Raw genomic sequence first — 24,873 nt, 5'->3', positions numbered from 1 at the left:
TATTTCCAATACTTTGAAGCTTACCTGCCGGTTAGCTAAATAATGACCAACCGTATCTTTACCTTCACAAATAAAAGTTAACATTCAATGAATTTGGATCTTGAATGCCGACTAAAGATATTTGTTACATCAATATGAAGGAATTAACTGATAACCGTCCAAGTTGCCGCTCTCCGACCTTATCCAAATTAGTATATTTCCGTGAACATCATGGAATACTGTCCCAGATGTCAGTAGCTCATGTTCCCAACTTTGCTTTTGAATAGGACACCTAGCTTGCTGGCACAGAATTATCCTAAGTAGCGTTGAATTGTCTAATCTAATTCATCCTGCAGGAGTTTACATCTCTGCCTCACAAAGGGCCGCCCCATAATACATTTTCGCTGTGTATTAAAAATATAGTTATCGGGGCCGATATTATCATCGGGTGATGTTTTGAATTTAAATTCTGAGCGATACAATCATACAATATCGGTTTTTTTTTTTCTTTTTTCGCTGAAAGTTGTGGCCAATAGAAGATATAAAACCCTTAAGTTTAATTGGCGGGTATGAGTCCTTTCAACTTGCCTTAAGCAAGGGCCACTACGACAAAGACATGGATTGGATCTTTGATTTTTTTTTTTTTTCTTTTTTTTTCCCGCTGATAGGGACCCATTTCATTTCCTGGATGGATCAGCCCGCCACCCCCGGCTTTTAAAATTTTCCAATTCGAGGGTTGGTTATTACTTTTCAACCAGCTGTTTGTTTTAATTATTATCTATAGAATGGGTCAAAGGAACCCTACCTAGCCCAACCCTTTCATTTTAGTTATGCTTTCAGGTGAGGAGTGAAACTGATGAAACTGAAAGGTGGAATAAAATAAAAGGGGTTCAAGTTTGCAACATAGATCTTGTTTACCACTGTGTATATTATATCTACAGGCTTCAAGTTTGCAAGAAAGCAACTGCTATGTGATGCTGGGCTCGTACTAACGTGACATTGGACGTGATCTTTGAACTTGGGTAAAATATTACTTTATAGAGTTTATGTTGGCTCATTAATTCCATGAAGGATAAAATAAAAAGTAAAATTTCCAGCTTAATTTGAAATTAATAAAGCTGATTATATTCCATGACTAGGGTGGAAAAATGGTTGCGTCGTTCATGGAATGAATGAATGAATTTCCTTTATATTTTAACTATACATAGACATCAAGGCCAACGCACTACTTGATCGATTGATAGAGTCCTTAATTACACAGCTATAGCCATATGTAATTCAAGTTTATATTAGAATAGTGCATGTTAAATACGTATGTGGTGTGGGATGAACGCGCACTAGCTGTTGAAGTGTGTTTGAATTGAACTAATGACCTCAATAAAAGATTATTAAGAAACCCATCGATCGATATCAGAGGGCAGGTTTTTTAGCGCTCCTAGTCATGCGCGTGTGACCCTTGGTTCCTTAGAAAGCTAGCCATCATATATAGAACCTTCAATTCAATTCATTGTTCCTTTTTTGTAGTTAATTAGAGAGAAAGGGGCCAGTAGAGGAGGAGGCCGGAGGGTCATGCATATATATATATATATAGGTCCAACACGTTGTACGTTGTGTGACTTTTGTCTCCTCCGTTCAAAATTCAAATAATTAAGCTTATACATTAGAAAGCTGGAAACTTTAATTAACCTGTCATATGAATGCAATTTTGTCCTATGTAAAGAGAAAGATGAGGAGAAGATTTGTTTGGCTCTTATGTGATGTTTGAGATTATGAAGGGAATTTATATCTGAACAATAAACAAATTAATTAAAAATCCCTATACTACATAAGAAGAGAGGGCAGACATGGATGGATTCCATCAACTTTAATTGATGGCAACTTTAACTTTGTTTCTTATTTACCGTCCATAATTTCATTGTCAATCTGAGGTAGACCACCCTTTGACGTGGGATCATCTCAATGGTTGGTATGAGAAAGTACTAGTGTGGATTTATAGAGCAGAGCAGCCGAGGTGAAGTGGGAGTGGGAGCGAGGTGTGCCTGCTTCTACAGTTATACTTATATGGTCAAGTTTGACTACCCAAATCCCATCACTGATCCAAAACTAAAGTAAAGTGCACACTGGATGATGACGTTGATAAGGTGGGTTGAATAAAAATAGTTTAAATACACACACTGATCCGTGTATGACACTCACACATATCCTGCAATTTAGCGTGACTCTCTCTCTCACTTCACCACATTTATGGACAACTGTATTACACTGATTAATTGTGCTTAATTAATTACCACCAGATCGATCCGGACTCTTGTTCATACTTATCCAAATTCATAGCGCCGTAGCCTGTAGCTGATTGATTGGATAGTTAATTTGGAAAACGACGTTACTGGTTAATTGTAACTCTGCTTATCTATTAATTGATCTCCAAAGTGCAAAAGAAATAAATACCAACTCATAAAAGTGAAAAAGGCAATAGAGATGGTCACTCAGCCTCCCTCTGAATATATATATATATATATATATAGTGCATCCTACTCTGTCCTCCATCACTTAATTCCTTGGGTAAAAATGTATCATGTGTAACATCAGATAGAAAGAAAAACATATACTTTTGTCAATGAATATGTTGAATTAATAGTGGATGGTGGATGGATGATTCAATTGCATGCATCAACCACGTCAGTGAGATGTTTGATTATGAAGAGAAGAGAGACGACTCATCCCACCAAATTGTGGATTCCAACTCTCTACAAATCCAAAGCCCATCAATATACGGTTGCATACAGAGCACGCATCTTTTTCATTAAGTCATCACGCAATTGAGTTTTCCACTAGCTTAATAATCTATTACCTTTTTCTTTTCTTAATTAATTTACTATGCACATAATCTAATACGTTTTGAAAACGTACTCTACATGACATGCGTGACAGTGATGCCCTTACTTCTTCAACCCACCAGCATTATCAACTCCCACATTTTGTCGCTCAGTTTGTAAGAAGTATAAATGCAAATATATATAATATAAATACATATAAAATAATACAAGACACAATGTTGTGCATTCTATATATTTATATTTGTACTTCTTCCAAATTAAGCTTAAGTTAACCATATTAAATACATTTCTATACGGTGTATGTTTATTTTATATCACCTGAGATGTTACTAAGTAATATTTAGATATATAGAGCCAAGGAAATTAATAAGACAATTATGGAGTGGTTTTTGGTTAAATTAATCCATATGGACCATATCAACAGCTGATAGGTTCGGCATTTCAGCCGGCCTGCAGGGGTTTTAAATTGCTGCTGAAACACATGTATGGTTCATGTGCTGGGTAGCCCGAAGGGTTGGCTTGGCCCGACTGTTATAAGTTGGGTTTGGTCATAATTTTAGGACTGTGGGCACGGGCTTGGGCCTAAAGCACCAGGCCCACTTTTTTTTCGGTTGGGCTCAGGCTTTTTCAAAGAGCCCCGGTTCGAGTCTGAGCCCGATTTGATACTATATATTAAATAATAAAAATATATTTTATTTAATAATATTTTTCTTTGTTTTTTTTTTCTCTTTTTTTTTCCAAGTAATAGTGAGATGTTTATTATTTTTGAGTTTTGAAGGTTTTTAATATAAATAAAACATTTTTTATTGAATAAAAAAAGAAAAAATTATATTTTCAAATTTCTGGCCGAACTCGAACTCAGGCCTAGGCCTGAGTGTATTCTACTGATACATATACAAAGTCCAACCCGACTATGAACAGGTCTAATGAACACGCTAATGTTCAGTACAGGTGGGGCTCGAATGGCGCCTGCAATTGTGTGTTCATTCATGATAAATAGCCGAGCTCAGTGTGCATAATTTATCTCCAGTTCATCCAGACTCGGTTCAAAGTTCAAACACATACGTTGATGAGCTAAATTGCACACAGAATCTTTTGCTCATCATCAACATCTGCAACTTTATTAGGCTCAGTTTGGACAGAGTACGAATACAACTTTGTAGAGTGCAAAACCTTGTATTTTGTATTATTTTGTATGTATTTGCATTGTATGTATTTATATTCATACTCCTTCCAAACTGAGCCTTAAGTGCAAATGTGACTATCCATGCAGGTTGCAGCCAATAGGCTGTGTTTGGTTTGAAAGAAAAGGTAGGGATTCCTTCCTTTTCCTTCCTTTTCTTTCAAACCGAACATAGACTAAACGATTCCAATTTTACCAACTTTAATCCTTCTTAGAAAGTAACGTAATCGTCGTTTTAAACGTAGTTCCATGGAATTTGTTAAAAAAATGTGCATGTATATTTGCTATATAGCATTAGTATCCTGTTAACCGTAAAGGGGTGTTCTTTTTCTGGATTTGAAGAGAAGAAAAGTTGGTCAATAGGATTTTGATTCTCATTAACCAAGAATCCCAAGTTCTTTTTTCAGCTTTATGTGGGGAGTAGAAAAAGTTTATTTTCCTGTGTATCACATACCCAGGAAAGTGGTACCCATCTCCTAGGTGGATAAACAACTTTCCCACATAGGAAGAAAGTTGTTAACACTTGAATGAAACAAAAATGCCCTTTTTAATAATAGATTTCTATGGCTAAAATGGTCATTGTCTTATTTACCTCGGAAACAAAAGAACATGGGCAAATAACTTACCAAAAAACAAATGAGGCCTAAGTATCATTTGAATGGACTTTGCATTTTTGTACTTTTGAGAGTATGAAAATATAAAATATAAATCATACTTCTTTTTTCATACTTTGATTGTATAATGTTTTTCGATGAAAAATTTTTAAAATAAAAATAAAAATAACACATGCTATTTAGATATAAGAAAATGTAATACATCATATGGTTTATCTAAATGCCATGTGGCATTTATATATATGCTTCATGTTGCATCATATATTCTTCATGCGGTACACAATCAAATGGCATGAGACATTTATATATGCTAATGTGTGCCAATAAATATATTAAAGTGTTATGTATATATTCAAATGCCACATAACATCCATATATCTCATGTGATGCACATGTATTATTAATGTCACATGGCACACATATGTCATTGAATATATTCAAGTGTTATACAACATGTCATTGATGCCAAGTGACACTATTATTGAATACATTCTAGTGCCAAGTGGGTAACTGAATACCAAGGTTTTAAAAACTGACCTCAAAAAGGAACCACTCTAGCTACCGGTTTCTGGGTCAGCAGTTTGACTGTTCGGGTTGTACGGTTCGGACGTTTACATTAGAGCAAGATAGCAAATGCCAAATAGTATATGAGAAACAAAGAATGGACTGGAGGAGTGGAGAAGAGTCTTTTGTCGGTTGAGAAAGAAGAGAAGAAAGAAAGAAAGAAAGGAGAAAGGAAAAGAAGAGAAAGAAAAGGGAGGGAAGAAGAATGAAGAGGAGGAGAATGATTTGACGCTCATTGGCGACGGCGACAACGACGACGAGATGGCGACGGCAATAACAAAGCAGGTGACTGATTTGAGATCTGAGATACAAGTTCTCGGATCTCAGATCTGAGATTGATTTTTCATTTTTTTCTCTGAGAAAAAAATGAAACTTTTTCTCAGATCTCTACAACTTTTTTCTTCTTCTTCTCTCTCTGGATATCAGATTTGAGTTCGTGTCTCAGATGCAGAGTTTCTCCCCACTCTGCAATTTCTCAAACCATGAACCACTGTCCGGGTCAAACGAATTGACGGTTCAACCACCCGGTTCAGCGATTTTCTAACAAAGTCAACGGTTTTTTATCCAAGAGCGGGTCGAGGGTGAAATGGAACCAGTTAGTTAGACGATTTCCAAGCGGAACGGTCCAATCGTTCGGGTCAACGGCGGTTCAAAATCATTGCTAAATACACTCAAATGCCATGTGACATGCATATGGCCACCACATGACATATATGTTAGTTACTGAATACATTCAAGCATCGTGACGTCGACATTCATATATATTGCCACATATCACACACATGTTATTAAATATATTCAAATGTCATATAAGCTATGTGGTGAAGTTTAAATATCATATGTATAATTGATGCTTAGATTTTATAAAATATAAAGTATTTTAAAAGCCTTGATATTTTTATATTTTAAATATGCAAAACAAAAACAAAGAAATCGTGTTTTTCATACTTTCGTTTTTGTCAAAAACATGCAAAAGAGGCACCTCTCCATATGCTTGTTTGGATAAGATATTCTTTTTTTTTTTTTTTCTTTTTTATACTTTGCTGCCAGGATGAAAGATGTTATTCGGGCAATAAACTAGAGACATTGAGAAGACAATGATTTATTGAGAGATTTTTTGTTAATGTATTCACAAAAAGAGTCGTATTCTACATAAACCTGTTGTTCTTATAGGAATAAGACCCGTAAGTCATGGCGTCAAACATAGTTTTCAAAATCAGACCGGACCGAACGGTCGGATCGGAAAAATTGGGAATCGATTACGTAATTGGTTCCGTTTTTTTTTAAAATTGAATTTTCTTCAAAAATCGTTGATTTAGTCAATAAACCACTGACCTGAACAGTTAACCATTTGAATGGTTTTGACCGTCTTTATGTTTTAATTTTTTTAAAACTTTTTATTAGAATGGACCAACTATAAGTTCATTCTCCGGATCAGTTTTAAAAACCTTGGCGTCAACCCGCAATACCATCTCCCCTACCCAAAACTTAATCTTTATTGGAGCAAGAAAATTGAAAGATTCTACGTTTTAGAACATGTCACGTAGATAAAATTGCAATTAGTCATCTAATATTTGGAGCCACAAGTTTGTAACAATGATTTTTTCCCACTTCATGGGGATACACATTAGCCCATCCCCCAAACCTAATTAATTAAACTCGATTGCATCCCATGGACTCTTTGGTCCACTGTTTACATGATCCCTCCTTCAATTTTTTTGCCATATCGTGCAATGCAAACTATTTTAAAAAAATTAATGTAAACTTGTTATTTAAAACCGTGTTTGGATTGAAAAAAAGTCAGGAAAGGTAGAGAAATTTATATAAAGTTGTATTGGCTTTTTTATCTTTCTCTTTTTTTCCCTACCTTTTCATACTTTTTCTTTCAATCAAATACAGCCTAATGTAAGCTTTTACATTAAGACTCTCAAAAGTAAATATTTTTATTTCAAAAATCAAATAATTTCTTTTTCTCAAATTCAGTATATGTAAGACAAAAGTCATTGGCCTCTAAGACTGCATTTGGCATTGCTTATTTTAAGGACTTACCTCTTTTTTACTGTTAAAAACTCATTGTTCATTTTTCATACTTTATAGGAGCATTTTAACAGCAAAAAGGAGATAAGTCCTTAAAATAAGGAATGACAAATACATTCTGGTATGAGGCTAGAAAATTAAACCCTTGCAAGTTGCAACCCAAGGAGCGGTGTCTCATTAGTAGGTCGAAACTGACAAAGCCCATGAAAATTATTCTCTAGTAATATTCATGGCCTCATGGGAATTAGGGGTGTCAATGGACTGGGTTTGGGTTGGATGACTGGATCTATCTAAATCAAAATCAATTTGAATAGATTGAATGAACCTAAAAGACATTGAATTGGACCAGTTCACACTTAATGGTCCAAAATATTTATTGGATTGGATTGAACCTAGTCCATTTGCATATATTGAATTGGATCAGGTTGAGCTAAAATAAGATAAGAGCGCAGGGGTCAATGGACCAGGTTTCAATTGAACCCAATCTAAATTAAAATCAAATTGAACAATTTGGATGGTTCAAACATTAAACTGGACCAATCCAAAATAGTTCAAAATATTCATCGGATTTGATTGGACCTGACCCATCTGTAATGATTAATGAATTCATAGGATCAGATTGGATTGGACCAATATCTGGCCCATTGACAGCCCTAATATTCAGAATCGATCCACTAAGCATATGAGGGTAGTGGTGAATGTAACGGTGTAGAGTGGGGGACCAATCCAGACCATGGTCTGGATAGGTTCAAAACTTCGAATGTAGAAGAGACGCCAAGACTTGTTGTTCACAGGTATAATGAGGAAGGACAAAGCCCTCTGCTAGGTCAACATTCCATTTCTTCTTTCAAGTTGTTTCAGTACTACTTCAGTCTTGAAACTAAAGCTCTTTCTTTCCTTTTCTTCAATCATAGAGGTAGAAAAACTTATATAAAATTTGTAAAAACTTTCTTAACTTTTTCTTCCTTTCCCTATTTTTTCCTTCAAACCAAACACAGCTTAAGCGTTTCGCAACCTGAAACTTATTAAAGAATTTTTTTGTAAATTTATAGTAAAGATTAGAGGAAAGCAGTTCAATCCATGATTAGTTGATTACGAATTATAGCTTTGGCAGCTGGCAGGTATAGATTGAGACCAGAAACTTCTACTTGCGCAAGAGCGGCGGTTATTACATGTTCAGTTGATATATAAACCTTGAAACGAATGGCTTAGGAGTGAGTATTGAATTGATTATTTAATGGACGGGGCAGGTTATATGACAGCGTTAGCCATAAAGGTTCCAGGTATTAATTGGACCTCAAATTAAAACTGACCCACCACAATATACTCCTTGTCTGCTCTATCTTATCCAAAAGGCTTTCCATCAGATATTCCTTAGCTACTTAGCTTTTCATCAACCCTTCCTAACCGTAAATCTTCATACTTTAAAAAGAATTTTAATTTCTTATCGACTCAAACGGAACCTTTGAACGGTAGTTGGTTCCTGCTGGTACACCGCCCTCAATGAATACAAATTCTTGCTGCTCGTAAAGTCTATTATTGGACCTACGTACCTGTTCATCCCTCCCCAGACATTGAATTGAATTGTTGATGGGGCAGCCATTTGGATCCTACGAGTCTTTAAAGATTTATTGGACCAAAATACAGCTCAATTTTTCTTTTTTCTTTTTTTTTTAAGTTAAAGAAAATATTGGGGCCATGGACAAAATGGTGGGGTGATAGGAGGTGGGTCCATCTGACGGTTTTATTTTATGAAATAGTGCCCTGCCCTCTCAAATGGATAATCCTGTTGGGCCCACCTCTAGCACCACCATCCTTTGGATACACAACCGCTGACCACAAACTAACGGTCGTGTACATGTAACATGCTTCCAGATACCAGAGTTGCCCAAACATGGAAATCCTCCCTCTTATCGTGCTTAGAAACAGGGTCATTTATTATAACATTCATTGTTTACTAGTTTGATTTTACTAGAACACTCCCCATAATTTGCAATCAATTTATTGAACTTTGGAAGTGGAAATTTACAGTTTTGACCTTGATATCCCTTCAATCAAACTTAATCTATAAAACCAAAAACGGAAATTAATATCATTCTTCTCCCTAGTAAAACGCAGATAACAATTCAATTTGGTCAAATTTGTTCTTTGTTTCAAGAAGAAAAACCACGTCATTGCTAACTAAGAACCTTGGATGCATATTTTCTCTCTTTTTCATTCTACCTGAAGTCGATAGATCTGAAAATCAAACCTTGTTTCCTTTTAGAAGCTTGAAATGAAGATTTAAGAGTATTTTTAGAATAAAAGGGCTCATGTCTTTAAACACTTTCCAATCTTTTTATATGGTAATATGTTATCATTTTTAAACAAAAATACAAAGGATTCTTAACAGAAGGCCGATTAAGTCATTTGGTTGTAAACTATAAGAGTGTTTTGGTATGAAAACTATAGAATAGGATGGAGCATTTGTACTTAACAGAGGATGGAGCATTTTTCCATAGCCAAAGCCAAGATAAATATTTGTACAGTCAAATATTTTAACCCTTCTGATTCCAAATGGATCAACAGGAGAGCTGACAACCATCATTGAGCTGTTTGTTTTTCCCCATGGCCATTGAGTTTAGATTTCTTTCTCACATAATCCTTACAGCATTTTGCAGTCACACATTGGAAACATCTTCAGTACTTGTATGCTTTCATTCATATCCTCAATGCATGACTACAAGTGCAGTGACGTTACTCTCGAAGAGGATGTGGCCTGGGACCGTGTGGCAAAAAGTGCCAATTGGATTGCAAAGAACATTACTCATGGAACAGATACATATGGCATCACCACTGGTTTTGGTGTCATCTCCCATCGGCACACCAACAAGACAACCGATCTCCAGACGGGAGCTCATTCGGTTCCTCAACGCCGGTGTAATCGGAAAAGATAATCTCCCACCAATTATGCCAAAGCAGCTATGCTTGTTCGTACAAACACTGATGCAAGGTTACTTTGGTATAAGGTGGGAGATATTGGAAGCCATGTCCAAGCTCATGAACAAAAACTTGATTCCTAAGTTGCCTTTGAGAGGGACCATCACTGCGTCCGGTGATCTAGTTCCCTTATCATACATTGCGGGCTTGTTGACTGGCCGACATAACTCCAAAGTAGTCTCCCGAGAAGGCGAAGAAATTATGTCCAAAGAGGCATTGGAGTGAAGCTAGGATTTTTGCTCCTTTCGAGCTGTAGGCCAAGGAAGGTCCAGCTCTCGTCGTTGGATGTTTGAGGGAGATTCAAAATTTTAAGAATTTTTCCTCACTTCTTTTGTTTATTGTTTTGGGAAAGGAGTTGGTTTGAATACATCTATAGACTTTTTTTCTCCCAAGTACTATAGATATTCACATGCATGAGAGAGGGGTTGGGGGTGCTTTTCACACACGCGCACGTTGAGTCGGGCTGGGCTGTGTATGTGTATGCATGCACTATGTTGAATCTTTTTGGCTTTGACCGGTTTAAACAATTAGACTTTTGAAAATTCAAAGTTTATTTTTTAAATGTTTTCTTCTTCTTTTTGTGTCTTCTTCTCTATGTCTCTTTTAACAGGTACATTGCTCTGAAGAGACATCTCTCTGGAAGAACACTTCTGTGTAAGGGTGCCAATGGACCGGTTTTGGATTGGACTCCGTCTAGTCCAAAAATAATTTGGACGGACCAACAAGACATATTGGATTGGACCAATTCAATCCAAAATATTTATTAGATTGGATTGGACCTGGTCCGTTCGTAATAAATTTGTATTGGATTGGGTTGGATTAAGCCAATATCTAGTCCATTGATATAAGATAAGAATATATGTGTCAATGGATCGGATTTGGGTTGAAATCAATCTAAATCAAAACAAATCTGAATAGATTGGATGGTCCAGACATTGAATTGGACCGGTCCAAAATGGTCCAAAATATTTATTGGACTAGATTAGACCTAGTCTATTTATAATGGATTCACATTGGACTGGATCGGATTGGACCAAATCCAGTCAAATTGACACCCCTACTTTTGTGTCCATTCGGGTGACTGAGAACTCTCTATAAAGAGAGTTTTGGTCGACCCAAAAAAACACACTAGTGCATTCATCACAGTCTTTTTCTTCTTTGTCAATCGTTATTTTTTGAACATCATTCTTTGTGGTTTGTGGAGGTTTGGTAAGCAAGTGCACGCCTAATAGTGGCCTGTGGGCTGTTTTATTTTGGCAACCGATTTACATTCAGCTGGTTGCACCATAGGTGGAAAATGTGGTTTTAAGGAGAGTGACCAAGTGGCACGACTCAACCCTCATTCTCTCTGCAATTTCTCAAATTCACAGTTCTACAATTTCTCGGTTTGAAAAACGATTACTGATAAGTTCCGTTGTGCCTTTCTTATTCTTTTTACGACAATGGAACTACAGTCAGCTCTACTATGGTTGCCACATTTTGTTTCGATGCCAACATCTTGGATCCGTTTGTGGAAATCCTCTCGGCCTTGTTTTGTGAAGTCATGCACGGGAAGTTGAGCCTCGTCTGTGATTTCTACGACAATAGATTGCTTTCTAATCTGAGCGGCAGACCCAACCCAAGCTTGTAGTACGGGTTCAAAGGTGTGGAGTTCGCCATGGTGGCATATTGCTCAGAGCTTCAATACCTGGCAAACCCAGTCACCACTCATGTTCGAAGTGCTGAACAACATAACCAAGACGTGAACTCGCTTGGCTTGATCTCGGCCAGGAAGAGCGCGGAAGCAATAGAAATCTTAAAGCTCATGTCTGCAACACACATGGTGGTACTTTTCCAAGCAATTAATCTCCGACATTTGGAGGAGAACATGAGGTAGGTAGTAAAACACATCCTCAACCAAGTTGTGAGGAAGACCCTATACACAGCTTAGGACAGATCATTGCTCAAAACTTGTTCATGTGAGAAGGAGCTCTTGTAGGTTATTGAACACCAGCCTGTGTTCTCCTACCTCGAGATCCCACCAATCCATCCTATGCTCTACTCCTCCAATTACAGGAGGTCGTCTTGCAGAAGGTGCTCAATTAATCTTCTAAAGTAGAAGAAGAGAGTACTGAAAGAGGGTACTCCATATTTAAACAGATACTAGTCTTTTAGGAGGAACTCAAGGCGAGATTAGGCGAGGAGATAGCCAAGCCTAGGGAGAGATTCGATAATGGTGATTTCCCAATACCCAACAGAATTAACAAATGCAGGACTTATCTGATATATAGGTTTGTGAGGACAGAAGTGCGAACCGAGCTTCTGAGTGGTGCAAAGAAGGTGAGCCCGGGAGAGCACATACTGAACAGTGGTTCCCACACGCAAACAAAGGTTATTATAGTGGAGGTCATTTTTGTCATTTCAAAAATGATTCAAACTTGATTATAAAAAATGAGGTGGGTATTTACATCTTTTTATGTGTTGATTGACGATGAATTAATGCCAATTACTCGATTGACGGTGAATTAATGCCAATTACTGGATTAAATGATCACTCAAACCAAAGTATAAAGTACTAATCAGGAATTTGCCATTTTTTTGTAACTGCATCAGTATTACTTATTTATCTAAAACCCTATTTGTCCTTTACAGAGTGTGGTTGAGAGTGTTAGAAAAGTTGGTGAGCGTTCATGAAAAGACAGTGTACGGTATTTCCTATTAGGAAAGAAAAAGCATCTTTTACGGCTGATTTTGGTGTTGGGATTTTAAGAGCAAAAACATCAGTAGAGAGCTATTACCCAATATATGGAGTCTTAGTAGAGATAGATTAGATATAGAACTAACCTCTGACATATATATTTTACACCAGCTGACACTTTCAAACTTGAAGTTGTCTTTTCATGCCGGTTGGCCTAGATTTTTTTTTTTTCTTTTTTCTTTTTGGTACTGAAAGAGGAAGCTTGTTGGCCAAGATGAATCATTAACGTTTCCCATTGTATTTTTGATGAATAAAGTTTAGCATCCATTAGAATATGAGGTCATTAATTAAAGAAATTGATTTTAATTTAGATGTCGTTTGGTAAGTATATATTGTTAGGAAGATCTTCTCACAGCCCGGATGGTCAAAAAACACATTGAACTTTTGGGGTCTTGTCCTTAAAGATCTAGGCCATTTTGTAAGTATCCTAGTCTACCATGGCCAAATGAAAGATTTTAGGCAAAGAAAGACAGGGAACTTATTTTGAAGCTTCTAGATTTTTGGCCAGTTTGGGCTTCCATGATCTTTTTATGGCATATATTTTTTCAGCTTCCTGTCTTTTATTACCAAATGGAGAAAGACCAAACTTAATCTTCCAAGCTTTGAAAAGCTTGAAAGACCAGTCAAAAAGACTTGTCAAATGCTCCCTTATTATATTATAACTAGCAATTAAATCCATGCAATGCTTGGGTTAAACAGTTTGTTGGTTAGGTTTGGGTTGACAAATTTGGTTTTGATATTTGTTAGGGTCTAAGCTAGTGCAGTCATATTTTGGGTTGGTATTGGATTGGCCCCTAACTTCCTAATCCAATTTATCTAATTTACACCCCTACTTTATTAGAAAGAGCTATATATATATATATAGAGAGAGAGAGAGAGAGAGAGAAAGAGAGAGAGAGAGAATTGATGGAATTTATCAAAACAATTAAGACCCTGAGGGTTTTTATTTTGACTTCTTATATTTTAAATGATTTAATTTAAAAATAAATAACCATATGTATGATGATACTAGCCCAATTAATCATTCCCATATTAGAACTCTAACTTAGAGATTCCATCAACTTGTAACTCTAAAATCCAATTGCCTACTCGTGAACACAGTCTCAACTAGCTAAATGCTCGAACTTAGCTTAGCTTGAAGTAATTGAATTTGAGTCAATCTCAACTTGAGTCAAGTAGTTGCTTAAGCCAAGTTTGAGCTTCGCAATACCTGGCTTTAGTGGCTTGTGAGCCAAATCGGTCTCAGAATAAAATACCATTTTTTAATATACTTGTATTTTTAATATAAATAAATATTATTTTTTTACATTAACTTATTTATAACTGATTTTCATAATATATTTTTATTTATAGTATTTATAATATTAATTTATCTTTAAATATTTAATATATTTTATCTTAAATATTTTTAATATAATATTAATTTATTTATAATTTTTAATCTTATTTTATGTATAATTGGTTTGAGTTGAATTGAGCTCAAGTAGCTCACGAGTATCGACTTGAGTCAATATCAAGCCAAATACATTAAGCTCGATTGAGCTCAATTTCATTTTCAAGCTCTATATTTTTGAGAAATTGTCAAAAACTCACCATGAGTTTTTAGCATTTCCTTAAACTCACCACAACTTTTCAAAATGTCTAAAACTCACCATGTCACTAACTTGACGTTAAAGAGACTAACGGCTATTAATATATTACCATTTTAACCTTCACAGAAAAATATAAAATATAAACATATATAAAATATATACATATATTTTAATATTTAGATATGAAAAAAAGGAAAAGTTCAAATAATACTTTCGAATATAAAATACATAAAAACATATAAATTGCAAAAAATATAAAAAATTATAGAAATTGTACACAAAATAAAAAATTATTTTCAAATTATAGAAACTATAGAAATTGAAAAACAAAATGAAAATAAAAATTGTAGAAAAAACACCAAAAATTATAGAAAAACACAGAAATTGCAAATAAATAACAAAAAATACAAAAAAAATTATAGGTTGTAGAAAATAGAAAAATAGAAAAAATAGAAAAATGTAAAAAACAGAAATTATAAAAAACATTAGAAATTATAACAAAACACTAAAATGTAAAGAAAAAAGAAAATTGAAAAATGAAAATGTCCCTTTTCCTCTAACTCTCCATTCAAGGGTGATTTGGTCATAAAAATTGCTATTTATACTGACGTGGACACCTCTGTTAAGAAAACTTACTGACATGATGAGTTTTAGACATTTTGAAAAGTTGTGATCGGTTTAAGAGAAATGCTAAAAACTATGGTGAGTTTTAGACAATTTCCCTATATTTTTTAATCAAGCTCGAGTAGATTGATAATTGACTCGACTTGATTACACTTGATTACACCACCACTTAAGGCTTAGTTTGGAAGGAGTACAAATGCAAACATGTAGAGTCCAAATATGTACAGTGCAAATACATACAAAATAATATAAAAATATAAGGTTTTGCACTCTACATATTTGCATTTGCACTCCTTCTAAACTAAGCCTAAGAGTCTAAGTAATTTGTCACTTCACTAGTCACCCGTAGGTATATCCTTAGTCACTTGTTTGATCCCATACAACTCATCCCTACAATTGTAAGTTACAAGAAATAAATGTTTTTAATTCGTCTAAAACTCTTAAATAGTTTTTTTTTTTTTTAAAGAAGAAAGTTCATTTAACTAGGGGTGGATTTGGTCCAATTCGATCTAGTCCAATGTGAGTCCATTTGAAATGGACCTGGTCCAATCCAGTCTAATGAATATTTTGGATCGGTCCAATTCAATGTCTGTACTGTCCAATCTGTTCAAATTCGTTTTAATTTAGGTTGGTTCCAACTCAAACCTGATCCATTTACACCTGTATTCTTATATCAATGGACCAGATATTGGCTCAATCCAGTCCAATCCAATATAAATTCATTATGGATAGACCAAGTCCAATCCAATTCAATAAATACTTTGGACCATTAAATCTGGACTGGTCCAATTCAACATCTAATTGGTCCGCTCAATCTGTACAAATAGATTTTTATTTGGATGGAGTCCAACCCAAAACTATTCCATTAACACCCCTACATTTAACTAGCTCTCCTAAGCTTTGTGTTTATTTTACTAAATAGTTCTTACATCACTTAAATATGTTCCTTGGAAACAGATTATGGCTGTAAATCATCAATGAAAACTACCAAAATTAATGTCGTTAATAAATTTTTGTTTCCCTATCTATTTTTAATTTTCCTTCCTTCCCCCACCTTTTTCCTTCAAACCATACACAACCTAACATAAAAATTAAGGCTGCTGATGAATCAGATTTGATCTGACCCAAATTTGAATCTGATCCATTTATTATCGGTTTTGGTTATTCATTTACTCTCTATGAATCGAATTGGATCGTGAAGCCTGGTTCATTAAGTAAGGGTGCAAGTTGGGTGGGTTGGGCTGGGTTTATAGTCAACTCAGGCCCAGCCCTAAAATTTGGGCTTAAGGCCCGAGCCCGAGGTCAAGCCCAATTTTCCCAACCCAAGCCCAGCCCACCCTGTAATTTGATACACTCAGGTTGGGTTTGGGCCTGGGCCGGGCTTGGGTTGGTCAATGAATCCATTCTAAAATTACATATATAAAAATGTATTTATGCAAATATATATTCATATATTTATCTATGTATGCAAAATATCTATACAAATGTTATATATACAAATATGTATATATATATATATGTAAATATGTATGCAACATTTACATATATACACATATATATGTATAAATGTATATAATTGGGCCGAGCTCAAATCAGGTTTGGGCTCCCCAGGGCTAGGTACGAACCCATCCGAAAAAAAAACCAGACTTCTTGGGCCCAACCCAGCCCAAAGATCGAAAATCCAAGCACAGGCCATGTAAAATTCCAGGTTATGCCAATTCAGACTCAGGCTGGACCCGCCAAAGTTGCACCCGTACGATTAAGTAATTATACAATCCAATCCAATCCAATCCAGCAGTTATTATATTTAAGTATAATTCTATATATAACATGTGATATATTGTTATGGCTTTTATACCCTTGTTTTGTTTTATTAATTTTGTTTGCTTGTTGTAGAATTTTTATTGTTGTACCCAAATTTTCAGTTGCCTTAATAATAAAAAGAGAAACCCTAAACACTCTTTTTTTTTTCACTCTTTCAACCTTCTAATTATTGGCATCATTGAACTAGCTGTCGTTGAGAGAGAGGTAGGAGAAAGGGGGCGGAGATAGGGGGTGGGGACTGGAGGAGGGGGGCCATGGTCCCCCATGCCTTGAAAATCTTCACAATTCCCATTTAATTCTTACCTATATTTTGGTCCTCCTAACTATGTTTTACTAGCTTTTGGCCCCTGTTATTCATATTTACTAACTTTTGGTTTCCAGCCCTCAGAAAAAAAATCCTAACCCCACCTTGCAGAGAGGGAACTAGAAATCATAACACCATTTACACTAGATCAAGATTTAAAATATTGACATGGTCGATACGCCAACAGGAATCAATTTAAGGCCTGTATAGAAGCTCATTTTTCTTTTTCTTTTTTTTTTTGTTTTAGTTTTTTAAACCTGGTTCAGAAGGATCGATTTAAGGCATTTCTACCCTCTGAACGAGGTTAAACCCCCTATAAGGGAGTGTATTGGGAAGCCCTTGATATAATATGCATTGGCCGATACTTATAAAATTTTAAACCTTGCACCAGACACTCTTCTTCTCTTACATAGGCATTTTTAGTTTCCTTCGATTTTCATCTTGTTGTATTGTTTGTAAGGATGGTACATGGATGAAGTTCTCTTAATTATGTTTTAAGTTTTTAGAATTTTTTTTTTTTAATCATTGAAAATTTCAATGTAATCCAATTTAAATTGGATTTCCAATAATAGAATTATGAAATTAAATTTTACTTAATACTAGAGATCCGTTGGATTCTTATTCAATGTCATTCTATCGGATCTGCAAACTTTTTTAGCCTTCCGAAGTAATGCATTAAAAAAAAGAAGTGTTGCTCAAGTTCGTTTGAAAGTCAACTGTCAACCAGTAGAAAGGGTTCATTTCTTGTAAGGTGCGTCCCAACTCCCAACTCCCAACTCCCAAGCGAAGTAGGACCTTCCTCCCCCCTCCCTCCGGATCCGGACAGAATTCTATTTCAGTCGGTAGAAACTGTACAAGTGTACATACCGAAAAGGCGAAACCGTCCCAAACCTCTAGAAAGGGGGTTTTAAATGCTGCAACTATGATCCAAATTCCAATGAAAAATGGATCACGTGATGACTACGTGTTCGTATTTATTCATTGCCGGGTCGCGACGAAGCTGCAAATGTACTCTCGTGCTCTTGGCCGGCTGTCTTCCTTTTTCGTCGTCGTACAAAAAAAAGTGAGTTAATAATGGCAGTTTGACACGTAGTCCAACGCGTAAAAAGTACCTTGATGATGTGGCACATTGATGAAAGAGTGGTGAAAACGTTAGGGCTCACTGATCAGTAATGGGATTCAGTCACTGCAAATCCGTTCAAACAACCATTATAACCTTTTTGGAATATCTCCTCATTTGAAATAAAGCATAAAAGTACAGATATATTCGAAAAGGCTGTTCGAACAGTGTTCGAACGGGCCTTGCAGTGACTGAAGCCGATCTCCACTGATCACATGGTTTCTTTGTTGAGGCACCAGAGTCAGGGCGATGGGTCACACCTCCACCACCTTACTCCTCTCTCACCGGATCATCACCCATAACCATTCATATTCCCGGTCTTCCGGGAAGAGTCAATGTGCCATCTCACCTTTGTGAACGGCTCTCGTTCAATTTTAATACAAAGTAAGAAACAATGCTTGACCAATCTAGTAGGGTCTAGGCTGTCTGTGATGGAGGGTCTCCGAAATGTTTGCTCTATCCTATATTCCTATTCGTATCGTATCATGAATAGTTCATTTGAATTCTTTTGATTGGCCTCTGGGATGTGCGTGATCAGACAATTTTTCTTGTTGAAATTGAATAGTTCATTTGAATTTTTTGATTTTTTTCTCCTATTTTAAAATTAATAAAAAAAGGAAAATCACAAACTAATAGCTGCGGTTTTTATGGAGGACGGGAGAGAGATTCGAAACAGTGACAGCCCTGATCTGTGACTCTGTGAGAAGCTATCTGTTTCTGTCGGATGAATATAATCCACACAAGTTGCAGACCTCAAGTTGATGAGTCAGCAAAGAACAGAGCCAACGGATAAGCTTTGTCATAGCAAACTCAAATCACTATTAACCCAACCAACTAGGAGTTAACCATGGTTAACTCCTACCCCAACCTCTCTCTATAAATAGAGTCGCTCTTTTCCCCCCCGTCCTCCCCCCTCTGCATCCTTTAACTGCACGAACAAGCCAAAGAGATCATGATAGCTGCTTCCTCCTCTTCGCTCTTGTGCTCCTCATCGCCTAGCTTCCTTGGCACCACCATCACTCTCGACTCTCCTCCTCCTCCTTTCTCTTGCGTTAGATTCCGGTCTCCTCGTTTCTCCGCTGCTTACACCTCTTCCGCAGAAAGGACTAGGCCTCCGCGACTCTCTTCTACCAAGATGGCTTCCTCTGCGTCGTTTTACGAGATGCTCGGTTTACCCATGGGCGCCACTTATCAGGAGATCAAGACCGCTTATCGGAGATTAGCGCGTGTTTGTCATCCCGATGTCGTCGCCGTCGATCGAAAGAATACTTCCGCCGATGAGTTCATGAAGATCCACGCTGCCTATTCTACTCTATCCGATCCCGAAAAACGTGCTGATTACGATCGCAAACTCTTTTTCAGTACGCAACAACGGCCATTTAGATCTCCGTCTTCCACCTCAGCATCCACGGCCTCGGCTGGGGCTTCCTCTATGTCAGGATTCTCCGGCTTCTCTCGCCGTACTTGGGAGACCGATCAGTGCTGGTAGGGAAATGCATCGGCTCGCTCGATGATTTTCGTCTTCGCCTAAACTGATCGACAAGATTATTTTGAGAAGAAGGAGACTTGAGGAAAAAATAAAAAACAATCTTGAGTGCTAGGTCTCTGTACATTGAGCTCTGGATGCCAGAGTCATAGTGATTGGACCCGGGGCTAACATGCGCTGGGAGTGGAGGTCTCCTCTAATACGGGGCCTCCGCTCCGTGCGGTCTGACCGCAATCGTGTATCATATTCTGATATTCTTCTCCTGATTCCGGGTTATGTATATGTAGATGAACATGAACTTGGACACACCATACCCGGAAATTTCGTCCCGAGTCCTGACAATCTGATTAAGTGCGAAAAATAGAAAAAGAAAACTGTTAGCTATATGGCGCCCCTTTTTCAGGCGCAAGTTAGCACGGATATTTACAAACATCTCCTGGCTGGGCTTTCGAGTTCCAGGCAAGGATCACTGTGAATAGAATTGTCATAACTACGTTTTGCAAAAAAAAAAAAAAATATGGATTGTTAATTTGTTTGTCTGTTTGATTTCCCACTTCTTTACTTTTTTGTTTTTAAAATTCTTTGTTTTATCTGGAGCTAAGATGTAAAACCTGTGAATAATGGTAATATAGATAGATAATGGAGAGTAGACCAAATATATACTCGAGAGTAATTCCTTATTTATCGAAAGAATATTCTTTTATCTCTTATATGCTTTTTAGGAGTTGAGATTACTCGTTTAAGAAAACAAACTGAGTTCTGAAAAACAAATGGAGGGACGGACGGAGGACGAAGGATGATGAAAGGAATACGAGCAAGACATCAAGAGAGAGATTGGTAATGGTAGTGGAGCAGCACAAAACATCTTAAATTCAAAGTCAACTTAGGAAAAATAGAAATTTGAAGGGAAAAAGCATAATCGGTGGCTGGGTGTCCACTAAAAACAAGAAAGAAAAGACTCCATTAATTCCGGCGAGCTTTTTCTCTCTTTAAATTCTATGATTTTTGGGGGGAAGTGATAAGGGTTGCCCGCCTCCACCCTACGCAATTCTGGTGTGTAATCCGCGTCGGCAGTTGTGGCAGTGGTAGTCGACATCGTTGCTATACTACTATTTATTAGTTTTGTCTAGCGATGAGGATTGGTCGCTACATGGATTTTGTTGAAAGAAATTTCATGTTATGATTCGAATGGGTATTTTTAGAACATTTGCAAATATTTAATTCATGTAAGGTATTTCTTACACTAGAAAAATAATAGGCACTAGGAGTGGATTCTTTCAGTACTTGCATATTTGTGTAAGCACAACGTGGTTGATGCAATCCCCATTTTGGTTAAAGATTTGAGATAATCTAAAAATACCCATTTAATATTAAATTGTGGAATTGTTATAATATGTTATATGTATTACCGAAATTAATAATTCTGCAATGCACATGTAATGGAGACAGGTTCTAAGCTTCTACATGTGTTGTCTCTTTACATAATTTTTGGCCAACAATATGTCTATATTCATTAAGATAGGTTTCCTTTCCATACGAGGCCAGATTTCGACGTCCGCTCACCTAACGACATATGGCATCCGTTTTCATCTTTTGATAAAAATGTACGTTTATCTCGCGGATATATGTACGTGTATCTCGCTAAGTTAAGGAGATGCACCTTAGAATTAGTCAAAAACATTTTATATGCAGTTTGGGCACCTCGGTTGGGCGGCCAGCAACACATTTTTCAGGGCCGATCTATGGTACTTCATCGTCATCAATCCAAGGGATTTCGATGTGAGGAGCGATTTTCACAAGGGTTTGCCGATCTGTGGTATCTCGTCATCAAACAATACCTATATAAAGGTCTCATTTTCAACTTCAAGAGGTATGCGCAATTTAGCTCTCGAAGCTCTCTAACTCTTCCGTTTTCTAACTCTCTCTAAAATCTCCAATTCACTGACTTAAGCATTGAAATGCCCACCCTGGATAAATCAACTGAGACACTCTAATACTGTCTCTTTGTAGGTCGCCCCGACAAACTAGCTAGTTTGGCATCCGAGTTGCCTTCCAGTAGGGAGTTGCCAGATCATGCATAATCAATTGGCGCCGTCTGTGAGAACCGCTACTTAAAAACCAGGTTCTCAACTCTCATTTCAAATTCGCACTCAATGGTAATAAGCACGAACAAGCCTCGTGTGGGAGTTGGCGGCCTACGAACTGTGCAGACGCCCTTGCGTGTTAAACCTTTCAAGGCTCCCGTGCGAATTGGCGACCTATAGTTGGTAGAGCCACCCTGTAGGTTGAGCTCCTTGTGGCTATCGTAGGATTAGACGACCAGTGCTTCCGAGGGTTGACACAGTGTAGCCGTGGCACCGATCTACCATCCAACATCGATAGTAATGCACTTATCAATGATACTATCATAAGGGGGGTAGAATCTGAACGAGCAGCCCAGGCAAGCTTCAGTGATCTGGCCCAAATAGTCTCCAATCCCTAACGACAAAGCCTCAGTGCTGATTAAGCCCTCCATGGCTCCTGTGAGAGTTGGTAGCTAGCTGACTATGGAACCGACCTCACAAGTCGAACTTTACATGGTTCCCTTGAAGATGGTGACCCACAAACAGTAGAACCACCCCCTCAAGGTGAGCCGCACATGGCTCTAGTAGGAGTAGATGACCAGCAGTTCCAGGAGCAGGTGCAACACATGTGCGGCATTAACTTGCGAATGCAAGCCCAAGAGCGTCACTCCCTCATGATGGCATAGATGCAACCGTGCAGGTCCACTCGCACCACAACATGATTGATTAGCTCGCAGGGTGAGTGTAATTTTGACCTATACATATCTATTTGAAATCGAATGATAAAAGGTACATTGAGCAGAAAAGCAACTACATAGTGACCATCTGCTTCGGCGACCTAGTCAAGCCAAACTCTACAGGGAAGTTAAACCTCTTTTAGGTTAACGCCCCCTCAAGCCAATCTCAAAAAATGTCAGCAACAGGTAGACCGATCTAAGTAGGTCAGCCCATCATCTATCTACCTCGACAGCGTTTTGACATTGCCACCACCACACTCGAATCGGTCTCAAAGGACGTCAGTATCTCATTGCCGATTTGATAAAAAAGAGAAATGGAGAAGAAGGGAAGACTTCAAAATTTCCATTCAAGAGGATTTCATAAAACTAGCAAAGTAGAGCTCATAGGCTCGGTGTGTAGAAGTTAAAAGGGGGGGGGGGGGGAAGGGGAGTTCGCCACTAGTCATCATTCTTATCTCTACCTCTTCCTTAACCTCTCGAGTCAGATCATATGGGACCGACCTAAGCGAGATAGAGCTTAAGTCAAGGTCCAGGTACTGGTGTCGAAGAAAGCGGTGGCACAGTTTGAAGCCCCGCTTTAGAGAAGGGACCACCGCTTCAATCCTATCCTATTCAAACTCTAGTGATTGGCGAAAGTGCTCAACAACAACAACTTCGACTCGGTGAATGTTGTTAGACTGCTTGGCCTGTTGTTCCTATTGTTCCTAAAGCTCACCGCTTAGACTGACAATCGTCCCCTTAGCTTCTTCTAGCTTGCAGTGAATACTCGTGCTATGGGAACATAATCGTTGGTGGTCCTCCTCAGCGCTGAGACTGATTGCCTCTAGCTGAGATTGGAGGGTCTCTATGTTGGTTCTCATCTCGCGGGACTCATGCCTCAAGGTGGTGGCCCGATCTAGCATGACTTGACCTAGATAGTTGATCGGTAGACATGAAAATAACTCGGTAAGAGACAAATAAAGCAGCATAGCAAGTGTCTCGAGGACGCCTACTTGCATGGAATTTCAAATGATACGAGCATCAAGTTTAGAAGGATCCAGCTCATGATAAACGTGGACATCTTCGAGAAGGAGAATACCCCTTCCCATACGAAGCGCCACATATGGGTCATGAATTAGGTGATCAAGCAATTTACCTTGGGAATGAACAGAGAGGCCTCCAGGTCGAAAGGAGTCATTGCTTCCTCGAAGTGAAACGTGCTCGCCGGTTGTACTAGAGTGACGTGATAAGGGTTGGCCTAAATCGGGTTGCTGCCCTCCTCCAAGTCAACCGTAGCACGACGACCTTCCACCAAACTCTTTGGCCTCGCAACTAGACTCACCAACCGAAAAACTAGTAATCCCTGTAGTCAAATAAAAAAGAAAATCAATCAAGATGCTAAGGGCAAGAAATAAAATTTGGAGGTAATAAATATAGTGCAACCTACATAGGGAGCTAAGGCTGGCCTAGTTGAGCATCGGTTCAACCAGGAAACTCATCTACCAAGGAGTGCTATTAAACAAGGAGTCTAAGGTCGTTCAGTAACTCCTCGTCAAACTCGACCTCATACCTATTTGCCTCGACCCTCCAGGTCATTGGCATAGGGCAACCCTCCTCGCAGCTCAAAAGAAGAACTTCGCCTTCTAATTCGCGATGTTGGATGAAAAATTGCCTATAAGCCTAAACCCAGGTTGGTAGCTGATGTAGAAGCAACAATTTTTGTTTGGCACTCTCTTTATGTGATATATCCCGCTAAAGATCTTTATCTCTAAGGGGAAATTGAGGTGATAGCTAAGAGAAATGGTGCCTACAATGGTCCTAAGTGAGTTTGGATGCAGTTGATCTAGTGCCAAATCATAGTGATAGAGGACTTCACAGATGACTAGATGAAGGGGAAAGCGGAGCCCGACAATGAGGGCCTCCTTGAAGACACAAACCTTGGTTTTTCCATGGCTCCATGGATATTGTCCATCCTCGGGTTGGATACATTTTAAGCTAATTGTGATATGATAGGTGTTAATCAGATCCACTATCTCCTCGCCGGACAATTCAGAGGGCCCGAAACCTGTTCTAGATGATGCTTGTTGAGAGGTCAAGGAGGAGCTCCTCCATGGGAACCTTTTCTCTCTTGAGTCGAGGTCCTCACCTCTGCTCGGGCGTTTAGGTAGCAATCCCTCATTGACCTGCTAGACATAACTAAGAAGAGACTTACTG

At 37.8% G+C, this 24,873-nt stretch overlaps 1 protein-coding gene and 1 pseudogene across 1 annotated transcript; both read left to right on the top strand.

The window, feature by feature from the left end:
- The first annotated feature begins 9,925 nt into the window (after nt 1–9,925).
- On the top strand, nt 9,926–12,866 carry LOC104607621 (phenylalanine ammonia-lyase pseudogene; annotated as a pseudogene).
- Nucleotides 12,867–19,285: 6,419 nt separating this feature from the next.
- On the top strand, nt 19,286–20,553 carry LOC104607589 (chaperone protein dnaJ 11, chloroplastic-like). The gene has a single exon (XM_010273257.3). The coding sequence runs from the start codon at nt 19,347–19,349 to the stop codon at nt 19,881–19,883; it is 537 nt and encodes a 178-aa protein (XP_010271559.1). The 5' UTR covers nt 19,286–19,346; the 3' UTR covers nt 19,884–20,553.
- Nucleotides 20,554–24,873: the final 4,320 nt, after the last annotated feature.

Source organism: Nelumbo nucifera, chromosome 5 (genome assembly GCF_055504915.1).
Source record: "Nelumbo nucifera cultivar China Antique chromosome 5, China Antique-T2T, whole genome shotgun sequence".
In the NCBI taxonomy this organism is placed as follows: Eukaryota; Viridiplantae; Streptophyta; class Magnoliopsida; order Proteales; family Nelumbonaceae; genus Nelumbo; species Nelumbo nucifera.
The sequence above is the reverse complement of the archived record's forward strand: the minus strand, read 5'-3'. Positions and strand labels throughout refer to the sequence as shown.

What these genes read in the sequence shown, in the direction of transcription:
- LOC104607589 (XM_010273257.3), top strand. Translation starts at nt 19,347, where the DNA reads ATGATAGCTGCTTCCTCCTCTTCGCTCTTGTGCTCCTCATCGCCTAGC.